Below are 15,444 nucleotides of genomic sequence, written 5' to 3'. Positions count from 1 at the left end.
CCTCTCTGCTAAAGAGCCAGTCATTGGATTGTCTAGTAAAGGGCGGTACCAAAGACCACGCAGGCCACATCGATAGTGCAAGGAATGTATAAAGCTTACGGCGTCTATTCGCAGAAAATGGTCACTAAGCTTAATAATCTGCTTAAGCTTGTACTTGGAATTACCTCCGTACGGGGAATCAAGTTGTTTAAAGACTCGAAGGTATTCTGGGGGCGGATGCAAAGAGTGGTTGTCTTGGTTGCCATGGCTGTCATTGTCTTGGTCGTCCAAGTGTATAGTGCACGCAGGAGAGGCGGACGGTCGGGCATCAACATAGGCTGGATAAGATAGAAGCTCGGGCGGTTTGGGTTGTGATGCGTCCCTGTTATCCTTACTACGTCCGTCTAGCGTGTCTGCATTAAGGCTTGCAGTATTGTCAGGAGAGTGGTGGTCTCCTGTATCAAAGAGGTTGTCCGTTTCTCGTTGGAAGCTACCGGTGGGAAGGAAAGTGGCGGACATTTGGACGTCAACTATAGCTGGATGCGACAGGCGTTCAGACTGTGCAGCTTGAGTAGAGAGGGTCGAGCCGCGATCACAAGACAGCCTATGTGGTAGGAGCTTTGGCCGCACATATTCTAGATACTCAGGTCCTGCCCTTGCAAGTAGGCACAGAAAAGCTTTCGCTGTTGAGATAAACTACCAAGAGTTAGCAGAATTTTAGTTGGACTACTTGTCATGCCTCTTCTTCTCTCATTCCAACCTGAGTCAGATCTAGAAGCGGCTCATCGTGAGTAAGCTCCTGTCTCTTGTTAGAATTGTTTCATCGTTACTATTGCCTCTAAAACTACGAGATGTATAGAGCGCATAACGCTTTAGAGGAGCAGATTTTGAAGTCGTGGCACAAGCGCAAGGTGCTGATAATACGCTCTTTATATGACTTGACTGAGCAAGTTTATACTAGCGTTATGCTATTACAGTGTTTCCGCTAGCTCAGCTTATAGCTTTATGCTAAGAGCATATTGATGGCGGCACTTAGGTTCTAATGTGTCGTATTGCTAAGACAGCTAGAAGTAGGCATCACATTACAGCATTACACCAGAAAACTGTAGAGGTTCTCACGTTCCAATGCAACGCGAACATAGTCAGAAGTAAGCATTAGATTGCAGCATTACACTATAATGCTACGCCTGATCGTTTGTTATAGTGACTAACGAAATCGGTTCCCGGATCCTACATTTCGTTTATTTAAATTTCACAGCTGCTACAAAAGGCGCTCTATCAGAGGAGGATTAGCGCTATATTTTTTGCTGACCGTGTTTATCCAGCGAACGTTTTGTCGTAATTCCGGTGTAGCCGCGTCGCCACTTTATCCAAGCGTGTAGCGGATGTCATTGCCAAGATAGCAAGTCTAACACGTGCTCAGCACTTATTGCGGCGTAACGGGAGTTGCATTACCCATCAGGCAAGGAATGTACTTTCGTATCCGGAACAATTACAAAGGCGTAGATTTGACTCTTAATACAATTTGGCCATCTCCTTGATTGCATATCATTCCCGTCAAAATGCACAACGCGCTGACCGCCCTTGCCAGTGTCTTCTTTCTCGTTTCTTCAACAAATGCTCTTTACTTTCCTCGATTCCGCCTCTCATCAACAAAGGCCCTACATCACGATCTCACGAATAAATGCACCTTTACGCTCTGGCATAAGCAACTCTGCACCGCCTCCAGAAAGACAAATTATATCCAAATATTCGAAATCGAAGACCATGCCAACAATCTCACTATAAACATCGCGGAGTTACAGCCCGCAGTATCGCGAAACAGCTACACCAAGATCTCTGCCAGCGATGTTTTCGCTATCAAGGGACTGCTTGATGACAAGAGTCTTGCAATAGGAGCTTCGCAGTTCAACGATGATGAAGTGTTGTTTCAGAATGACGAAATCTTATTTAGCAGTGCTTCGAAGAACAGTGAGGAGGCGTGGTGTGTCACAGGGGAGTGGGACATCGAGAGCTGGGGGTGCGGTGAAGGAAGCAGGGTAAATCTAGTAATTGGTCTTGATGAGAAAGCGTACTTACAGTGACCAGCAACGGAAGATGGAATGCGCATTCCCATGCAGAGTGATTGGAGAGGAAGATAATTGCTTCGGCGGTAACTGCATTGAACCGGGAAGTATGATTGCTCAACCAACCCTGCGCCTTGCTGTCCAATTCGTTCGCATGCCAGGTGATTGAACTTTGTAGCTAAGCTAGTTGGCGGTTAGCTAGCGAGAGATTTGTAGTTCGTTGGCGATAAGCTAAGTTAACGTTAGTGAAGAGATTTGTAATTTGTAACGTTATCATTTCTGCCCGAAAAGAGGTCTTCAACGTGTGGGGAGCCTATAAGCCTAGCCTAGCCCAGTAAGGGCGTTAGAGCCCAGAAACTGTAGTATCTAAAGCACACTTATAAATCCGTAAATGCCCTTAACCTAGCTCTGCCTCTAAGGGTCGCGTGAATCTGTAGAAAGGACTTCTTAAGCGCGCGAACCTTCTTCTAAAGACTAGAATAGTCTATTGCAGCCTCTAACTGGAGATTGCCAAGATTTTAGTAATTAAAATTGTCAAAGCACGTTAGTGCTGCGACCTACTTGCTTATCACTCTTAGTAACTTACTGAGCCTGACGATAGCCTTAAGGCTATAGTCAATTAACTTTGTTCTAATACGACTTAGCATGTGAAATTCTACCTATATATAAGCGTGGGTCGGCGTACATGACAAACTCAGCACAATTCGCAAATATTCCCCACTACAATTTTGAGTATTCATAACCAGCTTGCGCTTAAGTAATTAAGTTATAAGTCTCTGAATATGCCCGTGGACTGGAGAACTAAGAAGCCTCTCCGAGTTTCGATGAAAGACAATAGGCATCCTCGCCAGACAGAGAAGCAGGAGAGGTATCAAGGCAGAGTGTTTAATGACAAGGGTCGAGTCAGGGAACAGACTATTAGAAAAACCCAGCGCGATATACATGAAGTTGAGGGAAGCTTGGAAGTGCAAAGACAGCTATTATTAAAACTAGCAGAGCGAGAAAATTGGATGCTAGAAAAGCCTGAAAGCAGGAGCACATCCTCCATTGAAAGTCTCGAGAGATTAAAGACGGATACGGTTCAAGCAATACAAAAGACCTGGAATCAAACTAGCAGATCTGCGGCCAAAAAAAGATTGTAATATCCGTTCAATATAAGCAAAAGCCTATGATAGGTTAACTAGTTATATATGGTCAAATCTAGTTAATTATCCTCTTCTTCTTCTTCTTCTTCTTCTTCTTCTTCTTCTTCTTCTTCTTCTTTGCTCTCTATGCGCGAATATGTTCATTGTGGTAACATCCCTCCACCCGCACCGGAAAACCCTGTGGGCCGAAAACAACCAATGAAAGCGCAGCATTTGCACATGACTCAGCATGACGCTGTGTCTGATTGGTTATTTCCGGCCCACCGGTTTTTCCCCTACACAGGGAGGGATGTTAGGTTGAGTTTGGGGGTGTGCAGAATGTAAGGCTTAGCACAGGTTCGAGGCTCTTATGATACCGCATCGTTAATTACAACACTTGGGAAGAAAAAGCCGCTTCTCTGTCTAGGAATCATAGTGCATTCTTGTGTACGCTAAGTACTACAATGTAGAAATAGTGAGGAATTAGGTTATTGATTGGGTGGACTGGCGTAGCAGACATGAGGAAAATGAAGTCCATTGCTTGCTACACTAATCTATATCCTTTACCAGCTGAACGGTATTAAAAACCATGTCTTGCTACGTCCTAAAGATGCTCACTCAGAGTATCAGGGCCATAGAGAGTAAAGAAATAGCCATCAAAGACAAAACTTTGTACATCAATGTCTCGTGGTTGTTATCTCTCAAACTCGACGTGGCTGAGAAAGGAGCGCTAGGTCCGGTAGGCGCGGAGAAATTTCGCGTTGAATTGGTTGCGTTGTTGGTTGCGTTATCCCACCAGGGTGAAGACAAACGGAGAGATGGGCTGATTGGGAATAGTGTAAATTGCGAACCTGTCGCACCCGTTGTGCTCAGCACTATTGTTAAAGTTGTGGTGGTTTTTCTAACGCAGGCCTCGCTAGTAATATTGCTTGGAACATTACCCTCTCGCTGCTGGAGCAACGCTTCCGAAAACCCGACAAGTATTAAATAGTACAAGTATCTCATTGCGGAAGGTGTAGTCTTCATCTGAGATACTGGCATTCTTCTTCTAATATGCGTTAACTGAGTAGACTGATTAAGTGATGGTCATCCAGATTTATGCAAGTTGCTTTTATCAGGACCAGCAGAAAGGTACTAGTCTCTGAGTTCTCCACGCATACTTCCCGCACGTACAAATAAGGCCACATCCGTGCAGCACAGTAGAACAGTACCCTTATCATAGAGCACTAACATGGAGTCGATCGTCTCCAAGGTGCAGGTCGAGCTCGTCAACCTTGCAGCGACTTATGCAGACGCTGGGCATGAAAATGTTACGCTTAGTCTCATTTTTGACTTCCAGCGCGCCTTATTTGTTATTCTTGATGAGAGTATTCGTATAAAGGATCTTGAACAGTGCGAGGGGCTTAAGTACGAGATGGAAGACCTATTCAAGGATGAATATCCAACAAAACCTGGATGGCCATACCTCAACCAATTAGATAAACAGGATCGATGTTTCTCTAAAATAGGCTGTAGATTCAAGCACGGAGCAGCGCTCTACAAGTCTCCTTTATGCGAAGAACACTTCGTGTGCAAGAAACACCAGTCAGGTCCTTGCCTTGCGATACATAAGAACGTACTAGGTCAAGAACAACGGGCCAGGGATACGAAAAATACAAAAAGGATGGCTGTAGATGGAGAAGAATCGAGCACAGAGCGCCTAGTTAGAGGAGGCCAAGGCAAAGAGATGTCTGGAATTGGAAGTTCAGACAAAACAAATGCAGGCAAAGGAGGCTTGGATAATGAAAGACCACCCAAAGCTATAGAGAAAGAAACTGTAGGCAAGGAAAGGTTGGCCAGAGATGTTGAGAATGCTTGGGAAGGTGTCAGCGATGATCGTGGCAGCTCGTCCAGCGATGAGAGCGAATGGGACGACAACCTTGTGAACGGAGAAGGCATGAATCAGCAGAACGCAGAGGTTGGAAGATAGACATAGTAATTAGTTAATTTAACTAAATTAGTTTTTTTTTAAACAAAATCGAAGTTGTGTTGAATGGGCTATCTATCGCGCATCGCGTGTAGGTAGCAGGTTCTGTACGATCGTATGGTAACTAAGTATTGAGTATATTGATTGCTTATTGTCTTGTTGTGCGATCTATGAGGCAGGCCCCCTATATGGAGTTGCTGGTTCTCAGCGGTCCGAATCACGTGACTAACATCCCTCCCTGTGTAGGGGAAAAACCGGTGGGCCGGAAATAGCCAATCAGACACAGCGTCATGCTGAGTCGTGTACAAATGCTGCGCTTTCATTGGTTGTTTTCGGCCCACAGGGTTTTCCGGTGCGGGTGGAGGGATGTTATGCTCAGGCCATCTCTCGTGCGAGGGATGCTCACAACAGTGGATATTATCAACAAGTTGAACATTTCTTATTATTTGTAGGCTCCTGGCAGTATGATCAGAGAGTATCAAGGCTATTCAGCTGTGGCTGAGATGATTTGTGTCGATGAGTGTCAACGGTTTGCCGCTACAGGTGCGTTCCGCCAAGCAGGGTGTACTTTCACAACATTATAGTGAATTGAGTTTGTCGCTATCCCGCACGTTAAGAATAGGATCGTTCTATCTATTTTGAAAAGTAACATTACCGCAAAGGCCTAACTGAGGTCCAGCACAGTTTTCATTGGCAACCGCTGCTGGCGGCAGTAGGGTGCACTGGCCTGCTCGAGATGGGGACTGGAGAGAAAAGATAGAGCAATCTTCAATCAAGCCCGATAGATTTGTGCAGCTGCCAATCGCCTGCTGCAATGCAGTTATGTTCCATCCATTGAGAAAATCACCATGGTAGCTAGAACCTGGGATCATATGAGCCAAAATTCAATTAGGAAATGGCTATTCCTACCTGTTTGGTCGCCGTTACTGAGTAGGAAATGCCCGGAGATGTTACGAAAGACTGAAGTATTCCAGATCGTTTCAAAGAACAGAGCCGGAATGCGTGTCTCGTACTCTGCAGGACATACACCCTCCATAACAAGATCTGGATAGGCTACGTGGGACTTGTGGTCGTCGGCGTCAAGAGAAATGCCATTCCAGCATGAAGGAAACATCAGCTCAAGGCGAAGGCCATCCTCGCAGTTTGAATCAATGAAGGACTTATTCGGAAGCAGATGACGGGTCAAAGCCCCTTCAGCAGAGCCACCATAGTTTAGACAATTGAACCCAATAGCTTTTTCAGCGAGCGCTTCTGGTTTTTTTTCATCCGGACCCCACAAGGATTGCGGCGTGTCAGGAGGTGGGACAGAGATATTTAGCTTGCTCGCATCTCCTGCAATCATTTTAAACCCTGGTGGAAAAGCCATAATTCTGTCCCCAAAGAGAAAATAGTAACTACAACCTTCTTAGCATTAGCTTTTAACTGTCATCCTGAATACCTGCATTCGCATTCCACTAATTTGCGGAACGATCTCTATAGTACCATTGGCATGGAAGAACATAAGAGGTGGCGTCCAGTAGGCAGACATATCTTCAAGGACGGCACATGTCGTGCAATTGGATTGAATTAGGCCATCGTATGACGAGGAAAAGTTCAAGTCTATAGTGGAGATTAGACATCAACTACTAAGCTCATGCGCAACATACTCTGGGCCCCATGTAGCGTGTGCGCGTGTTGGGAAGGGAATCCCTCAGAGACGATAGGATCAATTCGAGAAACTCCCAATCGAGAGTAGCAAGGAAGTCGCCAAAATGCTCCAACAATAGAAGAGAATAGGTGCAGGAACAGAGTAGAACGGAGATTCATCTTAAACAATACAGATATAAAGTTCAGCAAACTTATCAATTTAATTTAACTACTTGGACACAGACGCCTTACTCTAAAAGTTCCTGCTACCGCTCAAAAATAAGGACTCTGTTTTGAGCCCTTGTCTAAGAGTTCACTGCTTTCCACTTTGTGAACTGCGCAGGGTAAAGAAGCTGCTGTTTTTCAGTCAAGTCAGCATACGTAACATTGTCCGCTAGATCAAAAAGTTCCAGAAATTCCATATGGAACCGTTGCTTCAAAGAGGTCCCAGTTTTTACTGTAGTAGGAGTCTGTTTGTGTCGCGTTCTTGGTAGATCTGTAGGCTGGCGTGGTGAGGTTGGAGGGATGTCAAAATGCGAACCGGTTGTTGACGGTGCAACAGTGGCCTGCCGTGACCAGCCTTCTGACGGTGCAACAGTGGCCTGCCGCGACCAGCCTTCTGACGGTGCAACAGTGGCCTGCCGCGACCAGCCTTCTGATGGCTCAGCAGTAGCATACCGCGACATGCTTTCTGACGGCTCAGCAGTGGCATACCGCGATCTGCTCCTGCTGGACACCACTTTTCTCTCCTGAACCAACTCACGGAGTGGCCCAGGCCTGCCTGGCACCCCGACCATGCACTCTTTCTCAAATTTATTCTCAAGCCTAACCGCAATATTATGAAAAGCAATGGACTTTTGCCAGTCGTCATTCCCTTCCTGAAGAGGTTTCATTATTGACCTAGTTTCATGGCTGTAGCCGGTCTTATTTTCAAGGTCGTATGTTTTATAGAGCTCGGGATCCAGATAGATGAAGCAGCGGGTGTGAGGCCGTTTTTTGCCATAATTGGGAGCTAGTACGTCAACCTCGGCGGCGTGTCCGACTCCCATCTTAGAGTCCCAGTAAACTAATAGAATATGCACTTTGCTCAGTATATCCATCGGCAATGGCTCTTTGTTTCCTTTATGAAAGTTCACAATTTTCTCGACGATTCGGTTGCTGCCTTTGGTAACATCTCTGCTTCCCTGGTATTGGGACCCATGTGGGAGGCTCGATTCGAAACGAGCGCTACGAGCCTTAGACCCATATGTAACGCAGAAGCAAGCTTGAGAGGTCCTCATAATGTGACCAATGGCTGACTTTTCCTGACCCTGCAGCGAGGGATCGACACAAGTATTATTGACGTCCACATCCCATGCCATACCGAGATCATCCACAAGCCTTTGAGTAGGCATTTTTGACTCTTCAGCATGCTCTCTTTTAATCTCTCCTTTTTGTGAAGGACTTTTTTGAGCGTTTGCATGTGTCGTTCCAGGGTTTGGCGCGTTGGCTGTCGCATTTTGCATGGTCGCATCTTGTCCGCTCGCATTTTGCATGGTTGCATTCTGTTCTGTTGCATCTTGCATGGTCGCATTTTGTTCGGCCGCATTTTGTTCGGTCGCATTCTGTTGTGCCGCTTGCTGTCCCGCTGCCGCGCTAGACTCGGGTCGTGTGGCGGTATTTATATTCACTTGGGTCATAGCGCTATTGTACTTCTCTAGTTCTGCACGTATGGATGACATTTGCTTTTCGTCGTCTTCAGCGAACATGCCCTGATCTTTCGCGTGTTGTAATTTTGTAAGATCTGCTTCGAGCTTTTTGACCTTCTCGTCATGATATTCAATCGTAGATTTCTCACTTCGAGTCCTTGGCTCCCGGCCGTCGCCGGTATTTTTGAAGTTTATGTGGGATTTTTTTTTACCACTCATATCGATGGATATGTTTTGTTAGTTTCGAAGGCTGCTTACATCGAGGCGAATCTTATTTATATAGTCTGCAGAGCCACTTTCAAAACGTCAAGAAGAGGTTGCCATTATGATGTTGCACGCCCGCGCTTTCGAGCACCGTATTGCTATTTAAGTGACGCCTACAATAAACATTCTATTCCTTAATTTGGTAGTATCTAGCTATGTTGGCAAGCTCACATCTTTACAGTAGACCTAAGAGTATTCCTCTATGTGCCGTATGGCGTCCCAAAGGTTCACAAAGAGAATGCCAACAATGGATGACTTGTTGTGCTAGAAAATGTGTATACATCCGCCTAGCAGGTTTTCTTAGATTTAATACACTCCTCAATCTCTGCGTCCTTCCGACAACCGACCCGAGAATAGCTCTTCTTGAGAATACTCGGGAACAGGCGGCCTGGACAGGTATCCAGGTGGTGACGTATCTCTTTTAGCTGGTGGTGATTTCTTATTTGGTGGCTTTTCGGGCGGAAAGTCCTCGCTAGTCTTTACTATAGGCACTGGATACGTCGATTTCTACAATGTTAGATACCTACACCCTACAAGAGCTCTGGTTACCTACAAGTTGGGTAGTCGATGGTGGCCAATCTACCCGTGTTGGATCTGAATTGTAGACATATAGCTGGCTATTGTCCTTCTGAATGCATATCCACACTGCTACTTTGTATCGGCTACTTATCTCATGACCGCGGCGAATAAAATTATTCTTCCGTTTACGAAAAGACTCCTGCTTTAATCTTTTTGAGGCCATAACTATACTTCCAGAATTTCCGGACACTGGAGCCACTTATTTATATGGTACGAGCGCGCACTGACCTTGTTACTATATATCAATGGGGCCAGACTTTGCATTTAGCACACCCAGACATGGATCCTCTATCTGATCCTTCTGCTTGGTACTCTATATTATGCGCTGGGCTAATCGTCCTCATTATTTCATGTTTCATTACCAGCCTAGCCTCTCAATGGCTGGCTTCACGTCTAACAGATGCTATTCTCAAGTACCTGGTTTACTCTACGATAAGCCTCTTTAAGCTACATCAGTGGCGCTTCTCTGTAAAGGATCTGATCTTTCCTGTGTTGTATCTAAGTGGCAACGGTGTTTGCATGGGTTGGGGCGTAAAAGCCGCCGAAGAGCTAAGCAGCCGGTGCGCCTCGCTGCTCGCAACAAACCTGGTCCTTCTGTTACCTGGAGCAAGCATAGCGGCGGATGTTTTGCATATATCTTTACTAGCATATCATCAAATGCATAGCATAATTGGTCTGGTGGCTGTGATCCAGGGCTCCGTTCATGCCGGACAAAAGCTGGCTGCAGTTGGATGGACTCGCGATATGAGCGCCGTAAGCGGTATAGCTGTGAGTTAATCTGCATACAAGTCTACAGCGTGTCTTACACTCTCAGATTGCTGGATGCCTCGGACTGATGAGCATTGCTTCTTTACCCACCTTCCGTAACCACCTGTACGAGATCTTCCGGGTGATACACTTTGTTTGCTCTACGTCTATATGCATATTGCTATGGCTTCATGTCCCTAGAGCGAAGATGACCGGACGTGTCCAGGTAATTGTGTGTGCATGTATGTGGGTAGCTACCTACACTCACAGAAATGTGCTGCTCATATATCGTAACTTTTCAGTAAGTAAGCGGAGCACTAGAGTCCTGATCGAGAACGTTCAAAATAGCCTTCTAGTGAAGGTCAACCTTCCTCGGCCTTGGAAAGTGAAGCCCGGCCAGTATGTATACCTTACCATGATAAGACCCGGGTTATTTTCAATTCTCCAGCGCCATCCGTTCATGGTGGCAAGTTCAGACTCCGAGGGTCACGACTTCCAGTTACGTATTCAGCCTAGAACAGGCTTCACCAATCGACTTCTGACACGGTCCCTTGTTGGAGTTACGCAGCTCAGCGCTCTCGTAGAAGGACCTTACGGACACGGATTTGACCTACGAGACTTTGGCACAGTGGTTCTATTTGCTAGTGGAATTGGGATTGTCGGCCATCTTGCGTACATTCAAGAGCTTGTACACGACTACCGGCAGTCTAAGACAAAGACTAGGGATCTTCTTCTGGTCTGGCATGTGGACAACAAATACCAGCTGGACTTGGTGTGGGAGGTCATGAACAATATACTGAGAAGAGATGATCTTCCAGGCACTGCGATACGCCAAGATACACGCACTCCGTCCGGGAACGAAAAGATAGACCGACACCTAGGCGGTAGCAGCACCAACGAAAGCCCAGGGATACGACCTGCACCACATGGAGAGAATGTAAATCTTGAAACATGGTGATTTAACGTTAGCGAAAGCTGATGCTTTCCAGATTATCGATGTGTATATCTATGGCAACTACGAGATATTAGATGAAACAGGACATGCAGTACCATACAAACGGGCAGGCAGCCGAATTGCTGAGGTGGAAGGAAAGCCGGATGTGCGGCAAATCATTAGCGACGTGCTGGAGACAAGAGGGGGAAGACTCGCGATCTGTGGTAAGCATTTTGGATTACTATCGCTACACTAACTAATCCGAGCAGTATGCGCATACCGGCAAATGAGGCATCAGGCGCGAGAAATGATCGCTCATACTAGCCATAAGCAAGTGAGGTATCTGGAACTCGAGTTTCAACCAATGGAGCCGAGGGAACATGTTAGCAGAAGAAGGTCGTTGCCGATGAAATGTCGCGGGATTGAAGCAGCCCAAGTTAGATAGATATCCGCCAACCTCAAATAAACCCATCCATTGACATAGTAGCTTTTGGGGGGCTCTTTGATGCTTTGTAAGGCGCGATAAAGTCGTTAAATGCTTTTTCTTGGTCGAGACGAAGTTGGTCTACCGCATCCACAAGCGCCTTAGAAAGGTCTCGAATTTCATCAAAAGCCATCTCGTCCAGCAAACCAATAATACACGCGTGTAGTAAATCCTGCGAAGTCTCGGCAATTTTTCCCTTGAACTTCTCTGCGTGCTGATAGCATTCTCGGTAGAATGTAAGCTCTATCCTAAGTTCTCCATTTCTTCGATTGAGAAAATCGATGTAGTGAACCAAGTCTCTAGATTGCTTGGACTTTTGCATGTACTGTGGCTCCATTTCAATTGCGATGGTCTGCCCTCCATAGCATCTCACGATGTGGTCGATAGTATTAGTTTCGAGAGGCCTTCCACGGGGTGAGTTCTTTGTGGAGAGATCCATGCTTAAGTTGAGACAATGTACGCGACTAGGTCTTAAATCCGATTGTTAGCAACAAGAAAGTGCGGTTGACCTGGCTACTAGATAAAGACGATAGAATAAGCCTGATCACTGATCATCGCACACATGGATCCTCGAAGACTTACTATCTTTCCGAGAACGGGGCATGCCTCAGGCAACATCAGGCCCTTTCGCGAAGAAAGCAGTACTCCTGCGATTGAAGCCCCAAAGCCAAAGTTTTATAGGGGAAATGGGCCGTTAGACGTTAGCCCTTTGAGGCTTCCTACAACCAATCGGACTGTGTACAAGACTTTCACGCCAATCGACGGAGATCCTGGACGGCACTACCGGTGCATACACATCGTAGATCCAGATGGCAAAAGACCCTACTGTTTAGCCCAAGAATTCGCCTCAGACGCCACTGAGCATGACTATCGGGTCGTGATGATCCGTCGTAGCTCAGACAAACCCATTGTTGGCCTAGACAAACCAAATCCGAATCTTCTCAACATCGTGTCTGTTTTTCAGCATCAGGGTTCTATCTTCACCGTACTTGATAGGCCCGGCCTTCCATTATCCGAGGTTGCCGTTTCCCATTCTCCACAGCTTGGAGTATCTGAGGTGAGAACGATAAGCACACAGGTAGGACTATTGACCTGTACTCATCCTCGTATTGATGGCAGATCAGGCACTTTCTGGTATCTGTGCTCTCACCGCTGCAGGGCTTTTCATGTCTTCACTTAACGTAGAAGACATCACGATCTCAGCAAGCGATGGTCAAGTCAAAGTTGGTAAGTATCAAGTATGTGTTGAATGATACGGCTAAACAACAGCAAGAATTTGACCAAGAATTTTTACAAACCTCAAGGGCAGATGGAAACGCTGGTGCCTTTGGAATCATGCTAGAAGACCTCATATCCCGCGTTCCGAGCCCAGCGATGCTACAGCAAAATGATGGTCTCAATGCTTTTATCGGGTACACCAGTCAAACGACATATCTAGAATTGCAAAACGTAGGTTGAATTTCGACAACTGGCAATGCAATACTAAATCTTGAAGCACGGTTTTCTGAAAGACTCGTTACCTGCAACGTCTTTGATCCCTTTTGTATTAAATGCACAAATCATAGTGCTTCCAGTGGAGCACGTGACGGAGACCCAAATTACTGAGTTGGAGATTTGTTAGCAATTAACTGAAGATGATTTTTTTGGATACTATAGATGTTCAAATGCATTGCTATCATCCTTACTTCTTCTCCTGCGACATCTTTCCCCTCCGTGGTTTTTTTCGCCGCCCGTCTCCAGCCGTGAGTTCAAGAGCCTTGACGAGGTTCGCAACCTCATTCTTCCCATCTTCTACTTGCTTAGACAGACTCTCAACTTGTATAGAAAGGTCCATGTTACGTTGCTGCAAGACCACATTTTGATCCGTAATGTACTCCAATGGCGTAAGCGGGTTCTCCTCCGAATGTTGACCAGAAATGGCTCTTACAAGAAGTGCATTCTTGGCTGACTCTAGGATCATTTCACTAATGCTTTGGCCATTCTGCAACTCCGCCACTTGTCCTCCGGCCAGCTTGGCTTGAAGATCGTTCACTAGGCTTTCGGCTCGCCTAGCAACCTCGTTGGCAAACATGTCTGAGTTGTTCATATACTTGCTGAGGTCTTCTCGGAGTTCCTCGGCGCTCTTATATTTCTTCAAAAGCTCGCAGTGATGTTCTTCCAGCTCTGCTAATTGCTGGTTGACAAGCTCGTTTGCCTCCCGTTCTAGATTCAGCTCATTCTCTATCGCAAGGTATCGGCGTCGTGTATCTTCAGCAGTTGCTTGGATGTAGTTATGGGTAGCCTTGAGTTGAATATGCATGTTATGCAGCTGAGTTTGGCCCTGTTGATATAAACTGCTCATGTTTAATGCAGCTTGCACACAACATTCTTGATGGCGAGAATCCGAGCTTCCCTGGTTTTTGAAATTAGTACATAAGTGCACTACTGATGGGGCCTTCATACCTCAGTTGGTTGCAGTGATGCAGGAGATTGCTGAGACTGGCTCATTGCTATGTGGTTCAGGGGGAGGAGGAGGGAAATGTCGATGTAGGAAGTACAAGAGCAAGAAGTCACTTAAATATCAGTCATTAGCCAGTTTTATTGTCCCATCATGGTGTAACTAGGGCAGCGGGATGGGAGAGGAGTTTTCGACTGTGAAAGGAAAATAAAGCGGCACTGCTCCATCCACCCACTAGTGTTTCAGCTTCAACACGTGTCTATGGTGACTGATGTGGATTTTCGTGCCTGGCGTGCAGTCCAGTCAGTTTTCCTATGCGTTGATCACGACACAAAACCGCATCTTGTTTATGAAAAGAGAGCGGTTGAGTTCCGGCCCGGAAGAGATCCACCAAATCAACGGGGAAGCCGGGCTTGGTACTCGCCGTTCCTTGATATTGAAATAGGCCTTCTTAGCTAGCTGGTGCGCTATAGATCGATAGGGCCCTGAGGCCACTAGTTCGGTACGGAACGGCCGGAAGATTTTGCGCTACTGAAGATGATATGAGGAACTAGCCCTGGCTGAGGCCTTTTTTGACCATATCTCGAAGCGTCACAGTTATCGGGCCGACTACAGGCACATCCAAACGGGCTTGGATCGTCGCCAATTCCCCATCACATTCGGAAATGGCGGGCTATGCTTTCAACATTCGAAAGCTGTAGCCTGTGCTTGTTGCTGGCGACTTCTTTGTCACGCTTGACTGCGACTTATTTATAAATGCATGCATCTGTCGCTAGGGTTACGCGTAACACCTAACATGGCTTCGAGCAATCACGATACATGGTTTTCTGAACCGCCGACGCAGATGTTGTCCCTGGATGCAATGATTGCTACTAGATCGTCCCACGCATTCGCGCCGAGCCTGCCACCACTTCCGGAACAAGACTGTGATCTTGATTGGGACGAAAGCATGTTTATCCCGCAGGACCCGTACGCAGGCTTCAAACAAGCCTCCACAACTGTCGCCGCTGCAACCGCCAACGAGTCTCCGCCCAAAGTATTCGAAGAACTGAACCAGTTACGAAACGAGTTCCAACAATTGCGTCTTGATATTTCAGAGCTGCAGGATATGTTCCGTAAACGGCTAGATGGTATGGAGACAAGCATCTTGGTAGCTCAACGCTATGTTAATAATTTGGTACCTTGGTCGATGGAAGTTCACGAGAAGTATTCAAAACTATTAGAGATGGTGAAAAACCAGGAGCAACGAGCCGCGGAGAGCAGGACGTGAAACACTGAGTAGTACTACCTGAATAAATTCTACTTTCTTACATTGTGGTTCATGACTACGTACGCATCTTTCAATGCTTTATGTAATGTGAAGGAGTAAAATTCGATCATACTAGTCGCCCAGGTCGCATCTGGATGGCAACAAAGCAAAAGCACGCCTGAGGATAAGCTAGGTGAAGTATCACAGTGATCTTGAGGTTATGTTAGGCCATCTATCCCCGGACCAAGACAACATCTGCCGTGTTGCATCAGAACCTAGTTATGTAGCTTCAGAGTAAATA

General features: G+C 46.3%; 9 protein-coding genes across 9 annotated transcripts; 5 read left to right on the top strand and 4 right to left on the bottom strand.

Annotated features, from left to right (window-relative positions):
* Window positions 1-1,541: 1,541 nt before the first annotated feature.
* PtrM4_118810 (uncharacterized protein) lies at window positions 1,542-2,214 on the top strand (the record flags this gene model as incomplete). The annotated part of the gene is made up of 2 exons (XM_066108330.1): window positions 1,542-2,018; window positions 2,068-2,214. The coding sequence occupies 2 exons, from the start codon at window positions 1,542-1,544 to the stop codon at window positions 2,212-2,214; spliced, it is 624 nt and encodes a 207-aa protein (XP_065961515.1).
* Window positions 2,215-4,400: 2,186 nt separating this feature from the next.
* Window positions 4,401-5,138, top strand: PtrM4_118800 (uncharacterized protein; the record flags this gene model as incomplete). The annotated part of the gene is made up of 1 exon (XM_001935198.1): window positions 4,401-5,138. The coding sequence occupies one exon, from the start codon at window positions 4,401-4,403 to the stop codon at window positions 5,136-5,138; it is 738 nt and encodes a 245-aa protein (XP_001935233.1).
* A 626-nt stretch (window positions 5,139-5,764) lies between these two features.
* On the bottom strand, window positions 5,765-6,501 carry PtrM4_118790 (uncharacterized protein; the record flags this gene model as incomplete). The annotated part of the gene is made up of 2 exons (XM_066108329.1): window positions 5,765-5,997; window positions 6,045-6,501. 2 exons carry the CDS (start codon window positions 6,499-6,501, stop codon window positions 5,765-5,767), a joined length of 690 nt encoding a protein of 229 aa, XP_065961514.1.
* A 565-nt stretch (window positions 6,502-7,066) lies between these two features.
* PtrM4_118780 (uncharacterized protein) lies at window positions 7,067-8,668 on the bottom strand (the record flags this gene model as incomplete). The annotated part of the gene is made up of 1 exon (XM_066108328.1): window positions 7,067-8,668. The coding sequence occupies one exon, from the start codon at window positions 8,666-8,668 to the stop codon at window positions 7,067-7,069; it is 1,602 nt and encodes a 533-aa protein (XP_065961513.1).
* Window positions 8,669-10,499: 1,831 nt separating this feature from the next.
* PtrM4_118770 (uncharacterized protein) lies at window positions 10,500-10,997 on the top strand (the record flags this gene model as incomplete). Its single annotated transcript, XM_001935196.2, has 1 exon — window positions 10,500-10,997. One exon carries the CDS (start codon window positions 10,500-10,502, stop codon window positions 10,995-10,997), a length of 498 nt encoding a protein of 165 aa, XP_001935231.2.
* A 434-nt stretch (window positions 10,998-11,431) lies between these two features.
* Window positions 11,432-11,896, bottom strand: PtrM4_118760 (uncharacterized protein; the record flags this gene model as incomplete). The annotated part of the gene is made up of 1 exon (XM_001935195.1): window positions 11,432-11,896. The coding sequence occupies one exon, from the start codon at window positions 11,894-11,896 to the stop codon at window positions 11,432-11,434; it is 465 nt and encodes a 154-aa protein (XP_001935230.1).
* A 673-nt stretch (window positions 11,897-12,569) lies between these two features.
* PtrM4_118750 (uncharacterized protein) lies at window positions 12,570-12,915 on the top strand (the record flags this gene model as incomplete). The annotated part of the gene is made up of 2 exons (XM_066108327.1): window positions 12,570-12,684; window positions 12,731-12,915. The coding sequence occupies 2 exons, from the start codon at window positions 12,570-12,572 to the stop codon at window positions 12,913-12,915; spliced, it is 300 nt and encodes a 99-aa protein (XP_065961512.1).
* Window positions 12,916-13,138: 223 nt separating this feature from the next.
* Window positions 13,139-13,944, bottom strand: PtrM4_118740 (uncharacterized protein; the record flags this gene model as incomplete). The annotated part of the gene is made up of 2 exons (XM_001935194.2): window positions 13,139-13,849; window positions 13,900-13,944. 2 exons carry the CDS (start codon window positions 13,942-13,944, stop codon window positions 13,139-13,141), a joined length of 756 nt encoding a protein of 251 aa, XP_001935229.2.
* A 746-nt stretch (window positions 13,945-14,690) lies between these two features.
* On the top strand, window positions 14,691-15,164 carry PtrM4_118730 (uncharacterized protein; the record flags this gene model as incomplete). The annotated part of the gene is made up of 1 exon (XM_001935193.1): window positions 14,691-15,164. The coding sequence occupies one exon, from the start codon at window positions 14,691-14,693 to the stop codon at window positions 15,162-15,164; it is 474 nt and encodes a 157-aa protein (XP_001935228.1).
* Window positions 15,165-15,444: the final 280 nt, after the last annotated feature.

This window comes from Pyrenophora tritici-repentis, chromosome 6, assembly GCF_003171515.1.
Source record: "Pyrenophora tritici-repentis strain M4 chromosome 6, whole genome shotgun sequence".
NCBI classification, from domain to species: Eukaryota; Fungi; Ascomycota; class Dothideomycetes; order Pleosporales; family Pleosporaceae; genus Pyrenophora; species Pyrenophora tritici-repentis.
Note: the sequence above shows the minus strand (reverse complement) of the source record. Positions and strands in the feature narration are given on the sequence as shown.